The sequence below is a fragment of the Petaurus breviceps genome, unplaced genomic scaffold (assembly GCF_028583685.1).
Source record: "Petaurus breviceps papuanus isolate PSGF00001 unplaced genomic scaffold, PetGlider_PUasm1.0 186, whole genome shotgun sequence".
NCBI classification, from domain to species: Eukaryota; Metazoa; Chordata; class Mammalia; order Diprotodontia; family Petauridae; genus Petaurus; species Petaurus breviceps.
This window is the reverse complement of record NW_027185798.1, coordinates 32,885,637-32,905,552: the sequence shown is the minus strand read 5'-3', so window position 1 is coordinate 32,905,552 and position 19,916 is coordinate 32,885,637. Positions and strand designations below refer to the sequence as shown.

Below are 19,916 nucleotides of genomic sequence, written 5' to 3'. Positions count from 1 at the left end.
TTATGGCCCTTTGAAGGTAGTAAAAATAGGAGAATGAGAACCTAGAAAGTTCTACCTTAGTGGATCCACCTCGACAACACTGGGAAGGTTTTCCCATTTAGATTCTCCTACCTCCTTATTCTGCTGTGTTTGTTGCCACCTCCAACGCCGTCTTAGCGCCTCCTTCTCTCCTCCTTTCTCCATCAGTGAGTAAAGTGCCTTACGGAGCATTAGGTCCCGATCATGGAAACCCCACATCCCTACAGAAGCAATGAACTTGAGAAGGAAAAAAGGCAATGGCATGCACTGATTGATTTTGCATGAACAAACTGTATGAAGCAAAGTGGACTGAGCCTTAAGTTCAAAGACCATCTATCAGAGAACAACTGAACAGAACAGAAAACTGTGTTCCTCCATTTCAGGCTGCTTCAACTTCCAGTCATCATGTTTCAAGAAGGAGGGTCAGATTCCAATTTACAGGCTGTGAAACTTTTAGAAGGGCTCTGTCCCCACAAACCCCTATTAAGGAATCCTTACAACTAAACAAAGTCTAACCCAATGAAACAAAAATCAGAAAAACTAATCTTAAAAGAGCACTCTCCAAAGAATATAACCAATGTTTATGCTAAGAGCTATGCGTGTATAAAAATTTGGGTTGTAGCTATTTCCTGATGCACTAAAGTGAGATAACTCTAAGCAGAACATAGCAGGGTAAGGATATATGAAAACATCTTTACACAGACCAATGAACTGTGGGGAAACCACAGAAGCAGAAAATACAGGCCTGTCATGCAGCCATAAGAGATAGGGGAGACTGAGTGAGGGAAGGAAAACAGTTCTTTGGACAGATGAAGACTACCAAGAGCTTCAAGCCATGCATGGCTGCTATTTTAACTCAAAGGATCATCTTTATGGATTCACAATGAAATAATGACTGTCGATTATGTATATGAAAAAGAGGAAAAGACAGACATGCTTTTCATCCTGAGTAGTATGAAAGGTTGAGATATGAAAGGGGGTGACAGTTTAATATGCAGATACGCTCTCTAATGGGGCCTACACTGGGCCTGCTTTCTTTCTGTCTCTAAATGCTTGGTCACTGAACAGCGGGAACCAACTTTAGTTCCCCGACCTTGCTGACCTAGCACTGACACATGTATGTGTCTAACGTAAAACAAAAGTCAGATCATGATGCACAAAGGAGGTCAGACTCAATGGCTCCCCTCTTTGCACGAAGAACAGTTCAGAATTGTTCAAATGGATTTTCTTCATATCTCAGAAATTCAGTTGCATCTTCTGACAAAAATATGTTCTGCCCTTGGGCTCTACAGTATTCCTTCCTGTTCCCCAAACCAGAAACCTTGGAGAAGGTCAAACAGATCAGGTCAGGACTCACCAAGAGAGGCTGCATGCAAGAGGCAATTTCCATCTCCTGTTGTTGCTAGAGGCAGAAGTCTTTGGCAGGTAGGATCCACACTTACCCACCAGTTTAGACGCCCTGTAGAAATATTAAGGATGGCAAGAAATGGACAAAGTAGGTTAAATAATCATCCTTTCCTCCCACCCCTGTGTTTCTCTCTTCCTGCCAAAACTGACTCAAATTAAAATATGAATAATCCTACAAAGCATGGACACTTTTTTACTCTTAAATTCCTCAGGAGTCAGTCTGAAGCAACAAAGTTCACATGGTTAGAGAGAAATGCTAGTAAGGCTAAGACTGTGGGTTCAACGGCTATGTGGGCTCATAGCCTTGATGTTATATGGCCAGAGAGGATAGTTTTACGTTACTCAGATACCTAGCAAATATATACTATTTACTGTAAGACGAAATCAGCAAGCATCCTAACAATGTCAATAGCACAGTTTTCTTTCCCTTCAAAACTTTTATTGCTATTTTTCATTTTTACATCATCTTCATTTCCCAATATGTCCCTTCCTCCTCTTCCAAAGACTGTAACAAAGACTAAGAGAGGAAAAAACAGTTCATCAAAACTAATCAACACATCAACAATTCCAACATGAAAATGAAGCATCCCATGCAACATCCCCAGGCCCCCTCCTCTGCAAAAAGATGGAAGATGGGGCACTCTTATAGTGGCACCACTTTCATACATGACATAGATGGTAGCATATCATCACAAAGATACAATTATAAGAAGACCAAATTCTACAAACAATCCACAAAACCAATGTCATTGCTTTATATTTAATGCACAGAAAACATAACCTAATTTTGTGGATTGTCCACAGGGATTTCTAATATATAACTGCAATTACCCTCTCCCCAAACCGAACACATCCCCAGCTGCCTCTCCCCACCATACAAAGCTAATTTTAACAATGACCTAAGTCAATCGTAATTAGAAAGGTAAATCTGTTTGTTGAGAAAAAATGATAGCCACAGTGATCATTAGGGAATTCCTATGAGTTATCTGTAATAATTTCTCCTTTCCACTAGCATGGGTAATGGAGAATTGATCATACTCAGTATGTATTCATTTTGTACACTGCTTCGTAAGCACTTCTAAGGCTCTCCCTTGTGTGTTGACTGAAGGCTTCTTCTGGAGAACATAAATAGTGTTTATCTCTACTTCCCTCTATTCACTCCAAAATACTGAGGACTAGATTTTGTATACTACTGAATGTACAAGAGAGCAGTCAATAAGTAGTGTCTGGCTGCCTATAAACTCTGAATGTGATTAAATTGCACCTTATGCACTGAACCTAAAGACTGCAGGCCTAATCTTGAAGCAATACATCTGCCCTATTTTTCAAGAATGGTTAAAGGAACAACATGGATGAAGAGCCCCCCATGCTGACCTGCTTGTTCCAGGGCAACCAACATGGACTGTTCGATGAGGTCCCTCTCGATGAAATTGCGGAAATCTTCAGTGAATACAGTGAGGTCTGGAAGCTGGAAGGCACATATAGGCATCTCCAGAGGGTGTTCACTGCTCCCCCCACTCCCACCACTAGAGGAGACATGGGAACGGGCTAGGGAAACGATGCTGGAGCTGGCATGAGAGATGCCCCGGGACAAGCGTTTCTCTGCAATGAGAAATGGATCCTCTTTAGAACATAAAACCTCGCTCCCTAATCAGAAAAAGTACAAATGCTATCAGAAGTGGTGGTCTTTCCATTGAAATTCCAATTATAAAGAAACCATTACTCCCACAGACTTAAATAGAACTTCAAAATTCCCCTTCCATAGGCCAGAAAGGATAGGGGGAAAACGGAAAATATACAGAATAACATGTGCAGACCAACCCTCTGACAAAATAGGAATACTACCCCAGGCCCTGGAGCCCTGAAGTTAACACCAACAAAACGACCAAACATTCATTCTTTCCCCTTCAGATCAGAACTTGCCTAGGTCTTTCCTTCCCTAAGACTCTGTCCTTCCCACTGCCACTCCCCATCAACAAGGTTATTGGCCATTCCAAGACACAGGGAGAGCAGGACCTTTGGAACTCAGGGAGAGCTTCTTTTAGACAGAAGATTATTTAGGCAACAAGGTCATAAGGATAATTAGAGACGAATTTTCACTTGGGGAAAGAAAATAACTGAGAGCCTTATTCAGAAACATGTCTGACTAACCCTAGAACTCATCTTGTTCACTTCATTCATCACCCTATTCTCTGGTACCTATTTGTAACAGCAATTATATAAACAGTCAACTCTTGATCACAAATTTTAATGCAGGAAAGCAACATATGTAGCATCCAAAAAATAATTATGTGCCTTTTATATAAATTATATGATTGTTTTAGTCCAATAGATTTACCTAATTACATACTATTACTATTAATTTTCATCCCCTGAACAAACACAGGCAGAAAGGCAATGTGAAATAGAACTGTGATGAGTGGCAAGAAAAAAAAAAGGCTTTTGTCAAAAATTGGCCATAAATAATATGCAAAACGTATTCAAGAGTTGACTATAGTCACTTACAGTACCTTGAAGCTGTTGGAATTCTTGGGGTTTTTTTCCACCCTGTGTATCCTATCTTGACCATTAGCTCAAGGAGTTCTAATTAAGTTCTGGGATTATATTTCTTCCTTTTCCTCCTCTCCCATAGAGTTCAAAACAGGTCCCCAAATACAGTCACCACCTAAAATGGCTGAAATACACTGACTTTGACTGAGAGACCCTAGAGGCTGAATGCATTGAGGCTTTCTTGCTTAAAAGAGAGAGGATGACATCCAGAGGGCTCCACTGGCTACTGACAAAATGCAAAAGATATTACTAAATCCCCTCTATCTGTTTCCAATTCCTTCCTTCCCCTCCCCTACTCCTTCTGCACACCCCTGTACCTTGGATAATGTCATCCTGACGATGAAGGGTGGGCCGGGGGGGACGAGTGGGCTCCCTTTCAGGAGGTCCCTTCTCAGGGGGTCTGGGGCCACCACGACCCTCACTGAAGGGTTGGGGCAGGTTCCCAGCATGGACCTGACGAAGCTGTTCAAAATCACTGAGGGCTGCACTTACATCCCAATTTTTTCCTGGTCAAGAGACAACACAGAGGGAAAACTGATCACCTGGGAATCAAATAAACAAAAAACATGGAAGAAAGTGCTACAAGCCAACATATACAGGGATGAAAGAGCATTCCTTTGCTTAGAATGCTTATTAGCATTAATGTGCATATTTTGTATTAGGTTGCAAGTAGTGATATACTCACAAAAGTCATATTAACCTTAATTTTACAAGTTTATGTTATCTGGAGATACGTAGTTTGGAACAAAACAATGGACCTAGAAGAGTTTCCATACTCCTTGCTCCTTACTCTCATTTTCAGACCATCCCTTTGCTACGAAGGACTCAGCAACCTCTTTTTTCCTAAGGTTTCTTCCATCTCTGTCATCTATCACAGATGAAAGCCTTGTCAAAGTTATCTATCAATTTTCAAGTTGTTGTCCTTCCTTTATCATGAAGTCCCATACCTGGGTCACAGCTTCCCTTCTCCACCTCACCTCCTGCCCTCATAGTTAGAAACTGCAAAAGCTGATGCCCTCTCAAACCCACTGCCCCCCTCCGCAATTCATTAACATCCATCTTAACACCTCAGCCATATGTACAGGGGTGGAACTATCTCCCATAACTGTTCCACGTCTATGATCTGAAATTCTGAAATTACTTTCTCCATTAACAACCTCCTATCCTTCTCTTTCTGCTTTACTCCTCCTAAGACTATTTTTCTATCCTAACCATGATCCATTACTGTTTTTCCAGTCAATCACCTCTCCTCTAGCCTCAATATCCTCAACAGTACCACCACACCATACATTAAGGTCAGTTACCCCTGAATCTGATTTCCCAAACCCAAAGATTACCTCCACCATCTGCCTTCTCTACTCCTACTCATATGATCCCCTAAATGCTACTGAAGAAAGGAATGCAACCCCCCCATATGAACTCAAGATAAACTGAGGTTATTTAATCTTAACTGTACCCTCATTACCATACAGCAAAATAAAAGCTTCATTCTTCCTTAATTGACTTTCTATTGTATTACTCACAGCGGCTATTCCAAACCTTTTTTCCTCTCTAACATCCTATATCATATTCTCCTTGTTCCTTCTCGACAGAATGCCTCACTTCCTACTTTAATAAAAAACTACAGTCAGTCAATAAGCATTTACTAAGTGCTCACTATGGGTCAGGCACTTTGCTTAGCACTGAGAATATAAAGAGAGGCAAAATATACATACACATATTTAGTTTCTGCTCTCAGCAAGTTCAGATTCTAAAGGGACAAATGTAAATAACTAGGGATGTACAAGATATAAACAGAGTAAATGGAAGGCAATCTAAAATTGGAAATCATTAGCTGCTGGGAAGAACAGGAAAGGCTTACTGCAGAAGGTGAGATCTGAGCTGAGAGTTGAAGAAAGTCAGGTTAACTAAGAGCATGGTGAGGGGGGCAGAACATTCCAGGTAGTGTCAACTACAGCAAAGGCACAGAAACAGGAGATGAATTTCATGTTTGAAGACCTGTAAGTAGGTCAGTATAGCTAGATTGCAAAGTATATGGGAGGAGTAAGGTGTAAAAAGTCCAGAAAGTTCAGAAGGAACCAGGTTATGAAGAGTTTTAAATGTCAAAGAGAGAAGTTTATTTTTAACTCTGGAGCTCAAGTAACTTGGTCAGAACTGTGATTTTGAAAAATCATCTTGATAACAGTATGGAAGATGGGCTGAAAAAGGAAGAAACCTGAAAGAAAACCCAATCTGAAGGCTATTCCAATAATCCTGGAGAGAAGTGATAAGGGTCTTAATTAGGGTAGTAACTGTATGAGTAGAAATGAGTATGTATAAGGGAGATATAAAGGTAGAAATGATAGGACCTGACAACAAATGTGGGTGAGAATAAGTGAGAAGTCAAGAATGGCACCAAGTTTGCCAGCCCAAGTGACTCAGAAAATGGTGGTGCTCTTCTCCCACACTGGTGAGGTCTTCCTAAAACCTACATTTTGGAAAAAGACACAAACCAGCAAATCCTGATTCCCCAGACTTGTCCAACATGCCTCAGATACCTTCTGACTCCACTAGCTTCAGTCCCTTGTCCCACTGGAGAGTTCTTCCTAGAACTTCTATTTTGGAGAATGGCCCAGACTAGCCATCCCTTATTCTCTGGACTTAGCTACTACACACTCAACTGGTCACCACCCTGTTTTTCAGATCTCCTTTTCTGTATTGTCTTCACCCATTAGAATGTAAGCTCCTTGAGGGCAGGAAATTTCTTTTTGCTTGTATTTGTATCCCCAGCACTTAGCACAGTGCCTGGAACACAGTAAGCAATTAATAAATGATTAATTTATTAAATTAATATAATAATAAATAATAAATTAAATTATTAAAAATGCTTAATTAATAAATGCCAGTATTAGAAAGTACAGAAAGGAGAGTGTTCAGAAGGAAAGATAATGTTTTGGACATACTGAGTTTAAGATGCCTGTGGAACATTCAGTTTGAAGTGTCCAAGAGGCACCTGGTGGGTGATACGTAATTGCTCAGCAAAACAGCTAGGGTTGGATATATAGATCTGAGAATCAGCTGCACAGAGACTGAACTCATGGGGGCTAATCAGAGTATCTAGTGAGACAGGATAGAAGAGTGGCATCAAACTCAAATAATTTTTGTGAACCTTTCTCTCCCTACCCCCTAGTATATTTTTCTTTTCTTCTCTTTCCATTCTTCTTTTTAAGATCATCAAGATATACAACAGTCAATACACATTTATTAAGCTCCTACTACACGCAAGGCACTGTGTTAGGAGATACAAATAGGAAAAAAAGTCACTGCCCTCAAGGAGCTTACAATCTAACAAAGGAAGACAATATACAAAAGAAAGATAAAAAAGGGAGGGGGTCGGTACCCTACATGTGGTATGGTGGAGAAATCAGTCAGAGAAGTCACAAAATAGTGCAGCCAGGTGACTTCTCTGACTGATTTCTCCACCATACCCCTATGTGGGTACTATCCCCTCTCCCTTTTTTAGCTTTCTTTTGTATATTGTTTGCTCATTCTTCTAGCCTATTTCTTGACTTCAGACATGATGTTAAAGGCTCTTCACATTCCTAGAGAGAATGTCTGGGTTTGTCTGTTTCTACTTAGAATATTGAATGTTTTATTTCAGGATCCCAGGAACACCTCAGGCTGAGGACCTTCAAGCTTTCAGTGTTCAGTGTTGCCAAAATGGTCTGCTCCACAACAAAGTTTGATTTTTACTCCCCTGATCTGAACTCTCTAAGTTCCTGATCTGGGCTTGGGTCTGAACAATAGGTCTGTAGGCTTGACCTACTTGGAATTTCATTAGCCTACTACTAGATTTAGCCAGACTGCTAGAAAGTTCTGCTGACTCAGTGACGTAACTGAGAAGTACCTTGGCCTAAGATTCCAATCTTATTCATTCCTATACAGGATTCAGACAGGGCTAGACGCTGGATCTGAGACCTCTCTCCTCTACTAAGATCCAAGCCACATTGCTGCTGCTTGCTTCTTAATTTGCTCCTTAATGGGTACACAGCCTAGGGCCTTCAACTGTTCCTCACCCTGAAATATTACTCTGAGGCATAGACCCTCTCCTTAGTCTGCCCTGGATCTATGACCTGGAACTGAGTAGTGTGCAATAAAGTTGCCAGTTGGCACTTACTCCTGAACCTTAAGTTTAAGACACTTTATCTTGGAAATGGAACCTCTTCTTGCCCTGGTGTCCAGACTCTCCCTGTTCTGGAATGTTCCGTACTGAGTGCTCCTAGCCAAATCTCATTCCCAGTGTTCATAGACCTGTCTCTCTTTGCTAATCTGGGCTTCAAAACCAACTCACTGTGATTTCTTTTTCTTAGATTTCCTAATCAGGATTCAGTCTGGTGAGTTTTCTAGATCTGTTTACACAGATCTGTTACACACAGGTAAGTAATACATAACAAGTAATACCAAAATAATTTGGGAAAGAACACTAACAAGGGGGAAGTTCTCACTAAAAGCTTTATACCACACCTGAGTAGGAGCTTTGAAGAAAATAGAGATTCTGAAAGGCAAAGGTAGGAGAGAATATTCCAGGCATTGGGAAAGCCTGTTCAAAGGTACAGAAGGGAGAGAGAGATTAGAAGGGGCAACAATAGAAAACACTTCCAAGGACAAGTTAGAGCTAGAGAATGAAAGGAATTTATTATTTGTAATTTTTTCTTGATATCTTTTGTTTTTACATCATTCACATCTGCCAATATAACCTTTACCCCTCCCTGCTCCTAGAGCTTTCTCTAACACCAAAGAAAAAAGATTTTTCAAAAATAGTTCAACAAAACTAAACAACACATCAAAAAAGTCTGAGATTACATAAAGTATTTCACATCCAAGGTCAACCATCTCTGCAAAGAGGCAAGTGCTTTCCCACAGCTCTTCCTTGGACCAAGGTTGGTCATTATCATCAGAAGGATTTAATTTGCTTTGTTGTTGTTATTCTTTCCATTTACATAATCAACAAGTCAACAACTTACACAGTGTCTGGCATTATGCTAAATTCTGGGAATATAAAAATAAACCAAGAAAGATAGTCCCTGCCCTCACACAACATATTTCTAATAGGGGAAGACAACATGTAAAAGGAGGTGGGTGGAGGAAATTAGGGGTAGGGAAGAGATACTATGTGTTGAAGAAAGTGCAGAGAGTCAAGAGAGGGGCTCGGAAAGAAATGAAGACATGGCTGGCCTGGGCATTTTTCTTAAAATGGAGGTTCTTTCCTTAAACTGGAGAGGCCTCCACCAATCAGAGAAAGGGCTGCAGAAGTAGATGAGGAGGCTGCGGTAGCACAGAATTAGGAGTGGAGTTCAGAAAGGAATGAAGTTATTAGCATATTGTTTTCATGACTCTGTTTACTTCCTTTTGCATCAGTTCATATAAGTGACCTCATACTTGTTGGTATTCTTTATATGCAATGAAAAGACTTAAATGTAAATCAAAGGAGATTGTATTTTATCCTAGAGAGAACAGACTCAGTCAGTGAAGCTTTTTGAGCAGCAATGTAACATGGTAGGACCTATGTTTTAAGAATATTAATTTGATGCACTAAATTACTATTGATTAGAGAAATGCAAATTAAAATAACTCTAGAGTATCACCTCACACCTATTTATTGGTTAATAAGTAAAAAAGGAAAATGATAAATGTTGGAGGAGATGTGAGAAAACTGGGACGCTAATGTAGAGTTGTGAACTGATTCAACCATTCTGGAGAGCAATTTGAAACTATGCCTAAAGGGCTATAAAACTTTGCAGTTTGATTTTTTAGGGGTTTTGGATTTGTTTTGGGTTTTGTTGCTGTTGTTTATTTTTTAATCCAGCAATACCACTACTAGGTCTGTCTCTGAAAGAGAGCCCAAAAATGGGGGGGGGGTGCTATTTGTGCAAAAATATTTGTAGCGGTTCTTTTTTGGTAGCCAAGAACTGAAAACTAAGGGCATGTCCATCAATCAGGGAATGGCTGAACAAGTGGTGATATACGACTGTAATGGAATATTATTGTTATAAGAAATGAGTAGCAAGATGCTTTCAGAAAAACCTGGAAAGACTTACATGAACTGATGAAGAATGAAATGAGCAGAATCAGGAGAAAGAACACTGTACAAAGTAACAGAGAGATTGTACAATGAACAACTGTGAACAACTTAGCTGTTCTCAGTAATTCAATGATACAAGACCATCCCAAAGGACACAGGATGAAAAATGCTATCTGCCCCCAGAGAAAGAACTAATGGCATCTGAATATAGACAGAAGCATTCTTTTCTTCACTTTCTTTCCTTATTTTGAGTTTTTTTGGTTCAAGTTTTCTTCCACAACATGACAATATGGAAATGTTATACATGATATATAACCTATATCAGATCGCTTATTATCTTAAGGAGGTGGAAGGGAGGGAGGAAAGGATAGAACTTAGAACTCAAAATTTTAAAAACCCTGAATGTAATTGGGGGGGGGCAGCAGAGAATAAAATATTATTTTTTTTACAATTCATAAAAAAAGAATATCACTTTGGTAGCTGTGAAGAATGAATAGAGGAAACAAAAGAATGGAGACAAGAAGAATAATTAGGAGGCTATTATAGCATCCATTTACTTCAAGAAGCAGAGCATGAAATTAAGTCTTGTGAGTACAGAGAGGGGAATGGTGGCAAGAGCTATTATATGGAACAGTATCTGAAACCTCATGGCTTTTGTCATATCCAGAAAGGACCTGACAGCAGTCAAAGACTGATGAGAATGACAGTAAGGCATAAAACTGGAAAACAGTCCCAGATTTCACCACACAAAAAAGTGATATGACTCAAAATAAATTCTTCAGTCCTTTATCTTGCAAAAGATCTTCCATTGGGAGTCCAGATGGTGGAGTAGAAACAGGAAGGACTTCTGCAGGGCTCCGGCTCTCACCTCCTTCAATTCATGTAAAAGGGGACTCTGAACAAACACTAGAGCTACAGAACACACAAAATGACGCAGAGAAGCTAACCTCCCACTGAGGACAGCCCAGCAGGCCGGCAAGAATTGGCTAGCCCAGCGCCCTGGGAGCCGACTCCAGCCCCTCCAAGACTGAGGCTTTAGCACCAGGGCAGGCCTGACCAGCCACCCGCAGCGGTGGCTGTTTCCAGAATTATCACCACATAGATGCAAAGGACAAAGTGAGAGGTAAGTGCAGTGTGGACTTTAGGATCCATTAGTTGGGAGTGCATTGGCTTTTGCCCCCAGGGTGAGGAGCACCACAGCCATGTGGCAGCTTCAGCCCCTGGCCTGCAGACTGTAGGGCAACCAAGGCACCAGTCTGAGGGGTAATCACTCTTGCTTTAACCTGCTTGGATCTGGATTACCATCTAGGGTCGAGGTCCTAGGGTGTGTGACCAGCTTGCCAGAGCATGTGGACACTTCAGAGAGGGCACCCAACTAATACCTTTGGCAGCTGAGAAAACCCCACTGTTTGGAACAAAGCTCCCCTGTCTGGGGGCAGAGTCCTACTGTGGCAAAAAGCCCAGGGGTCAAGTAATTGAGTGGCGACACGAGCAGGCAAAGGAAGCAAAGCAAACAGAAGAATTCAACATTAGACTCCTATTTGGGGGACAAAAAGGATCAAAGCATGGAACAGGAGGAAGACAATGAAGTCAGAATTTCTGCACCAAAGGCTTCAAAGAAAAATATGAGCTGGTAACAGGCCATAGAGGACCTTAAAAAGCAGATAAGAGAAGTGGAGGAAAAACTGGGAAGAGAAATGAGAACGATGCAAGAAAATTATGAAATAAGAGTCAACAGCCTGACTGAGGAAAATAACACCTTAAAAAACAGACAAACTCAAATGGCAAAAAGAGGCTCAAAAAGGCAATGAGGAAAAGAAAGCCTTAAAAAGCCAAATTTGCCAGATGGAAAAAGAATCTCAAAAGCTCAATGAGGAGAATCATAACTTCAGGATTAGACTGGAGCAAATGGAAGCTAGTGACTTTATGAGAAATCAAGATGCTGTTAAACAGATCCAAACAAATGAAAGAATAGAAGGCAATGTGAAATATCTCAATGGAAAAACCACTAACCTGGAAAATAGATCCAGGAGAGAGAATTTTAAAATTATTGGACTACCTGAAAGTCATGATCAAAGAAAGAACCTAGAAATCATCCCCCAAGAAATTCTCAAGGAAAACTGCCCTGATGTTTTAGAACGAGAGGGCAAAAATAGAGGCTGAAAGAATCTACCAATAACCCCCTGAAAAAGATCCCAAAAAGAAAACTCCTAGGAATATTATAGTCAGGTTTCGGAGTTCCCAGATCAAGGAGAGAATATTATAAGCAGCCAGGAAGAAACAATTTGAATATTGTGGAAACACAATCAGGATAATACAGGATCTGGCAGTTTCTACACTAAGGGATCAAAGGGCTTGGAATATGATATTCCAGAGGTCAAAGGAGCTGGGATTAAAACCAAGAATCACCTACCCAGCAAAAATGAATATCATGTTTCAAGGGAAAATGTGGACATTCAGTGGAATTGAGGACTTTCAAGCATTCTTGATGAAAAAACCAGAGTTGAATAGAAAATTTGACATTTAGATACAAGAACAGAAGCATGAGAAAGAAAACAGGGAAAAGAAATCATAGGGAATTTGTCAAAGTTGAACTATTTACATTCCTACATGGAAAAATGATAATTGTAACTGATGAAACTTTTCTCAGTATGAAAATAGTTGAAGGGAATAGAAATATATATATATATAATATGTATTATATATATTATATATAGGAAGATATATGGGCAAATGAATACATACATGAATGTGTGTATGTAAATATATGTTTACAGGTAAACATTGATAAAGGGACCAATTTAATAGGAAGGGATGATACTTAAAAGATGAAATTAAGAGGTGAGAGAGGAATATACGAGAGGAGACAGAATGGGGTAAACTATCTCATATAAAAGAGGCAAGGGAAAATGGTTACAATGGAGGGGAAGAACAGGAAGGCAAAAAGGCAAAACCTTATTCTCATTGAATACATACACACTAAATAGGGTATCTCACCCTACAGGAGAGTAGGGGGGAAGGGGATAAGAGGGGCGATGATGGAAGGAAGGGCAGGCTGGGAGGAAGGGAAGTTGGAAGCACCCACTTTTGAAAAGGGACAGGATCAAAGCAGAGAATAGAACAAGTGGGAGGTGGGATAGAAGGGAGGGAAATATAGTCAGTCTTTTACAATATATCTACTATGGTAATGTTTTGCATAGTTACACATGTATAACCTATACTGAATTGTTTATCTTCCCAGTAAGGGTGGGTGACAAGGGAGGAAGGGAATGAATCTGGAATTCAAAGTTTTAAAATCAAATGTTTAAAAAAACATATATACTATTATTAATACTATTTTACATGTAATTGGGAAATAAGATATACAGGCACTGGGGCACAGAGATCCACCATGCCCTACTGGAAAAGTCGAACAGGGTATGGGAGAAGATATGGGAGAGAGCAGACTGGAGGAGGGGATATCCTGTGGGACTGATATTTTGGGGCAGTGGGTAGGGGGAAAAAGGGGAAAAAATTTGTAACTCAAAATCTGGCAGAAATGAATGATGTAAACCAGAATTTAATAATGCATTTTGGGAAAAATAAGAAATAGAAAAAAAAAAAGATCTTCCATTGCTCATTTTTCACATGAACAAGGAAGGCTGATCAGACTTTGGCCAAAATGCACTGACATTCATTTTTTAGAAACTGAGGTACTAACGGTTGGCTCAGATACTTAGCACCACACCCAGAAATAACTGGCTGTGTAACCTTGAGCAAGTTACTTAACCCCAATTGCTTTTTAAAAAAAAAGAAAGAAAGAAACTGAGGTACTTGAGAATAAACCAAGAGCCTCAGTTAAAAGACTTAGCAACTGCTGTAATAGAATGGTGCTGTGCTCATGCTGGTGTCAGCTCAAGTACCTGCAAAGGCTATTTGTTCAATAGGTTATAATGTCCTTTATCCTTAGCAGTTTGTTCAAACCTGTTGGTACCTGAGTGGTGACTGTCAGGTTTTGTCTGGAAGCACAAAGTACCTAGAGGTCTCCAGCAGAAAAGCAAAGGTTAGTGGCCATAGTTAGGGAGGCCACTCCAAAATGGCCAGGAAGGGCCCACAAGAAACTATAATTGGATTTCAAACAAATTAAGAGAATTGAAGATCAAACAAATTCAAAGGCCCTGGGCTATGGGGAAACACCTTAAGAGAAAGCTTGTAATGAATCCCCACAAGTGAAACCCTATTCCCATCCCTCTCACACATACTTAAGTCATTCTCCCTTTCAGGAAGATTAGTCTAACTCAGACAGAAAAGGTGAGCACTGGTAACAGAATAAATCTCCCAAAAGACAAAGGTAGGGAAAAGGCTGCTGAGAGGACAAAACACATTCTCCATTCAAGTTTGGGCCACCAGTCAGGTCCCACCAAACTTTGAAGGAATGTCAAAGAAAGATAATACAAAATTAAATTAAGGAGGAGCAAATGTGTTTGTTGCTATCTCATCTTCTCCTTTAAAAAAATTTTTTTTGACTGAGCTGAGACTAGATCTGATAGAGATTAACCTACAATAAATCCTATACCTAAGCCTCTCTTTGGTACTCAACAAATAGCTTCTCTCACAGGTCACTGGACAGATATTAAATTGTCTTATGGAGTTAATCCTATCCCTCTTAGTGATCTAACAATTTGCCTGAATAATCAGTCAATAAAAGCTTTCTGGCCAACATGGCTGCCTGAACAGAGAGGCAGGTTTCTAACTCATCCACACCTACTCCAACAAAAACCTAAAATTCCAATCAGACCAAATAATGATCAAGAAATCTAACGAGAATTAGTCAGTAAAAAAGCACTTAGGAACTTCTGAAACAGGGAGTGGAAGAGAGGAGGAAGTTGGGGGCAAAGGTAAGGAAGGGAAGAAGATAATGATTTCTGCTTCAGATACCCTTTAATCTAATCTTTTTGTTTTATTATGTTTCACCATCATCATCAAAAAGCATTTACTTCGCAAGTCAAAGAATCATACAAAGAATTCTATAGTCATAAATCAATCAACAAGCAATTATTAAGCACCTGGTTATGTGCCAGGCACTATACTAGATGCTGAAAATACAAAGACAAAAATGACAGTCCCTGCCCTCAAGGAGCTTATATTCTGTTGGGAGATACATGTTTGTAAGTATATAAAAATAAATACAGGACACATTTAAGGGGGTGAGGAGAAAACTGGGAGCTAAGATCAAGAAAGGTTATGAATAGGTATCATTTGAGCAAAGTTCTGAAGGATACAAGGGATTCTAAGAGGCAGAGATGAGGTGGCAGTGCATTCCCAGACATCAGGGAGAGCCAGCACAAATACTCAGAAATAAGAGATAGGAAAATATGTGTGAAGAATGGCAAGGAGCCCAATTTGGCTGGGCTCTACAGTGAAAAAAAACCGGAAAGGTTGGTTGAGGACAACTTGTAAAGGGCTAAACAAAGGAATTTATATTTGGATCCTACAGGCAAAAGGAAACCACTGGGGTTTATTGAGTAGAGGATGGACATGATCAGATGTGTATTTTAGGAAAATCACTCTGGCAGTTTGGTGAAGAATGGATTGGGAGGGGGAGAGACTTTCAGCAAGGAGACCAATTAGGAGGATACTGAAATAGTCCAGGTGAGAAGTGATAAGCAGCTCAGACTAGGCTATGTGAGTAGAGAGAAAGGAAGAAAACAAAGAACATCATGGTTCTTGCCCTACAGGATTTTATAATCCAGGACAGTCACATGGGCATGCAGACAGTAAAATAAAAACTACAAACCAACACATTCTACAATTATCCACACTAATTAAGGCACAATGGCATGAAAAATGCTAAAGAATAACCAAAATCATATTTCAAGATATATCAAATATATCTTCTCAGATTTGCCTTCATGTTATTCTTAGGTAAATATGAAAATCAGTCGGCAGTTCCTGAGCACTTAGTGACTTGAAGCAGAAGAAAGCAATTCAATAATGTACTTGGTGATTGTAGGAAAGCAACTTTTCATTTTAAAATTATGGTTAGTAATCATTAAGAAGAATTTGATGATGATTTTATTGACAGTAAACTATCATATGCTAATCCTTCTACCATCTTCAAATTTCCTAAGCCAGCTTCAGAAAAAAAAAAACCTTTCCCAATTCCAATTCCTCACCTTCCAAAAGATCACGGGCCAATCCTGGCTCTGCTCCTGTGGAACGGACAAAATCTGACAAGACAGCATCCATGTCCAGGGTGATGTAATCATGAAATCCTCTCAAGCAGCTGGTTGAAGGTGGAACACAGATCAAAACTCAGGCTTCCACCTAACAAGGAAATAAATGCACACATTTCAAAGTTCACTATAAGACAATTAACCTAACACAAGGAATTTTGAAAATGGGGAAACTAGGCCAGCTCATTCATATCTGCAGATTTTAAAGTTTAAAATTTAATTTAGGATATAAATTTAATTTTGCTAACTCATCTCCAATATAGGAATACTACTTTGCCTTTTATTTCCCCCAAAAGCTGTTCTGACAGTCAACTCTTGAGTGCATTAATGAAGTGACACACCGGCACAAAGTATACTGATAGCTCAATCATAGAAAACTTTAGAGATAGATTTTAGATGTACCTCTAGCAGCAGATCTTCATTGGACTTTAGGTTTAATGAAAGCTGAGATGTGCAGAACTGATTTTAAAACTAAGAAAACGATCAACTTTGCAAAGCTGAGTGTAGGGAGTCTAAAGGTTTATGATAAAAGGGATTCAGCCTATTAGTTATTTTGTGAAAGTAACCCCTACTCACTCCATTCAAATAAATTCCACCTGAAAAGATCCCTTTTATAACGGACCAGTCTTTTACAGAAACTATGTCTCTGACCTGCTAGTCTGGCTATAGATCCACATTTCTCCAAGGTTAACAACCTGCTCCATTAAGACAACAGTACTAACTACAGTGAAAAGCAAATCTCTGAACCATTCCTACCACCTCTGGTAGCTATGCCAATTCCCTATAGAAGGTACCTAGTTTATCAAGTGACCCTCATTTCCTGTGTCCTATACCTCCTAATAACCTGTTTGGAGAAAGTCAAAACAAAAATCCTCAAAGGCTTTTCTTTCAGAAAAACTCCTCCCACTTATCTCAGAATTCCTGGAGTACAGAAGTGCATTAACTCAGAACTAATCTTTTCCATGGGAAGCTTCCTGTTACCACTCTACTACTCTCCCCCACCCCCTTGCTGCTTGTTTAGGTCTCAACCAAAATCCTGATTTTCCACATTCCTCCGTAATGTTTTGACCAGACCTATGATTTCATCAGAGTAGGGAGCTCCTGGTGAGGAACTTCTACCAACCCAATTCAGCACCTGCTCTGCAATTTGACCTGCCCAGGGTTGCAAAGCCAGTATGCAGTCAGAAACAGGACTTGAATTCAAAGGTCTTCGGGATTTCCAAGTTACCTCTCTAGCTATTATTTCACATCCCTTCTCTTCTAAGGTACTAGGCCAAATATACAGCAAAGGACTGAGGTCACTGGAGCACAGATGCTATTTTTAAAGTAGAGGTTTAACCATTTGGTTACAAAACATTTAGGGGAGGTGAAAGGGACAGAGGAGGCAGTTGGGGTATTTCCATAAAGAAAGGGTAGGAGGCAAGAACCCAAAAGGCTGAATTCCAGTTGAAGAGATATAATTTGGCCTGATTTTCCCATTCACAATGCCAATTAAGGCAACTCTAGAGGATGTATACTAGTGGAGGGGAAATAAATTGCACTACAGATAATTTCAAACCACAGAAAATCCAAAAGCCATTTTTATGCCAATTTTACCTTGTCCTAATTAATAAAGGAAGGTGAAAAGGTATTTTGAAATTGTATAGGTTATTAGGATTTTTTATGTTGTTTGTTATGCAATCTATAAAATGATCTGCTGCCCATCTTAACTACACACCTGAGACATAGAGACCTAAGGTTGGGGATGAGCAAATACAAGAGCAATGGAAAGGTGTCCCCTGATAACTAAACCTAGGACATTCCTATAACTACAGACCTATCAATAAGTCAGGAGCAAGGGGGCCCTGAAACAAGACCTGATGAGGCCACCAAGGATGAGGCTTAACAGTAAATGAAAGGACTTAGTACTGGATGGCATAATAGCTGAATGAGATCAGAGAGAGGGTAGCAGATGAAATAAGCAGTTCTTTTTCCCTATGCATTTGTATGGAAAACCAGATCTAAGTGAAAATACCTATATAACTTTGTAACTTTCCTCTTTTATTTACTAGTGTACCTCTTAGAGGATTTCTAGTAGTTTTGAGAAATAAACTCCTTAAGGAAGTAAAAAGAAGAGACATATGTTGATTTCAGGGACTACTGACAGATAGTTAGAAAGACTGGGTTCTTCTGCAAGCCAATATATGGAACCCAGTCCTGAGTGATAAGAAATGAAGAAGAAAGGAGAAGAGGGAGTTCAAATGAATCGTCTCAATTTTTTTCTGTAAAATATGACACAACGTTCTCAGCCACGAGAGTGAGGAGAAGAGGATCCATGCAATCTAAAACAATTCTAAGGTACCACACTTCATACCCATCAGGTTTGCAAAGTTGACAAGGAAAATGACAAATGCAGGACAGGCTGTGGAAAAAATAGTTACATAACATGTAGCCATACTGGAACGCAATTTGGAATTAAGCTCCAAAAAGCTTAATAGATTAAACTGTGTATGCCCTTTGACCCAGAGATACCACTACTACAGCGATGCCCACAAAGGAACCAAAGAAAGAGGAAAAGGATCCACCTTTACAAAAACATGGAGCAGCTTTTTTTGTGGTTGCAAAGAACTGGAAAGTGAGGGGATACCCATCAAGTGGAGAACAGCTAAATAAGTTATGGTATATGAATGTGATGGGATACTACTGCGCTATAAGAATTAAGAGGATATTTTTTGAGAAATCTGGAAAGGCTTTTATGAACTGATAAAAAGTAAAGTGAACAATTTATGTCACACTAACAATATTATAAAGGGAATTCTGAAAGTCTTAGGAACTCTGATCAACATAATAACCAAGTACAATTCTGGAAGACTCATGATGAAATAGTCTTCCCACCACCAGAGAGAGAAGTGATAGACTCAGTACAATTTTTTTTGGACATGGTAAATGCAGGAATTTGTTTTGCTCAACCATACATGTTTATAGCTAACATGTTTTGGGGTTTTGGTTTGCTTTCTCAATGGGGAGGGTGTGGGAAAGGAGAGAATACAAACATGAAAACAAATTTAAATTTTTTTTAAAATCAAACACAATTTGGAATTAAGCTCCGAAAAGCTATTAAACTGTATATACCCTTTGACCCAGAGATAACACTATTAGGTCAATACCCACAAAGAGACCAAAGAAAAAAGAAAAGGCGATGGCCATGGCTCTATCACCCTAAATGGCTCGTTACTCTAACTCCCAGCCTTAGTTTAGAAGGCCTGCAGAGTAGTCCGTGAGCCCATCTTTTCCCAAATCACATCACCCACAATACTGATCACAAGATACAGTCTAAAGTCTATAATGAGTCTAGTCACTTCGAGCATCAAGTTCCAGTTCTTCATCATAGGCTTCAAAGTGGCCTCTCTTCATCTTCCTGTCCTGATTCCTTGCTCGGTCGCTTTTCTTTCTGTCTCTATGATTTTGTACGCACTACTAGCCTATCTAAAATGTTCTTACTGCCTCCTTTCAAACCAACCACTTTTTCAATCTTCTCAACTGCAGTCTGCGCTGACAAATAAATACTCCAACAGTGAGTAAAGTGCCGGCCCTGGAGTCGGGAGGACCTGAATTCGGATCCAGCCTCAGATACTTCACACACACACACACACACACACACACACACACACACACACACACACACA

The 19,916-nt window shown here is 39.7% G+C and overlaps 1 protein-coding gene across 8 annotated transcripts in view; it reads right to left on the bottom strand.

Moving 5' to 3' along the window:
• The window catches only part of OTUD7B (OTU deubiquitinase 7B), a 76,239-nt gene that overhangs the window by 17,098 nt on the left and 39,225 nt on the right, over positions 1–19,916 (bottom strand). For 6 of the 8 annotated variants that reach the window (XM_069090120.1, XM_069090119.1, XM_069090124.1 and 3 more), the window contains 5 exons: positions 16,192–16,342; positions 4,293–4,481; positions 2,800–3,027; positions 1,376–1,477; positions 112–239 (listed from right to left, as the gene is read on the bottom strand). In XM_069090120.1, the coding sequence (XP_068946221.1) occupies positions 112–239; positions 1,376–1,477; positions 2,800–3,027; positions 4,293–4,481; positions 16,192–16,264 (720 nt within the window). In that variant the 5' untranslated portion in view covers positions 16,265–16,342. Of the gene's footprint in view, positions 1–111; positions 240–1,375; positions 1,478–2,799; positions 3,028–4,292; positions 4,518–16,191; positions 16,343–19,916 lie in introns of all 8 variants that reach the window. The other 2 variants (XM_069090126.1, XM_069090125.1) reach the window with 2 other exon arrangements.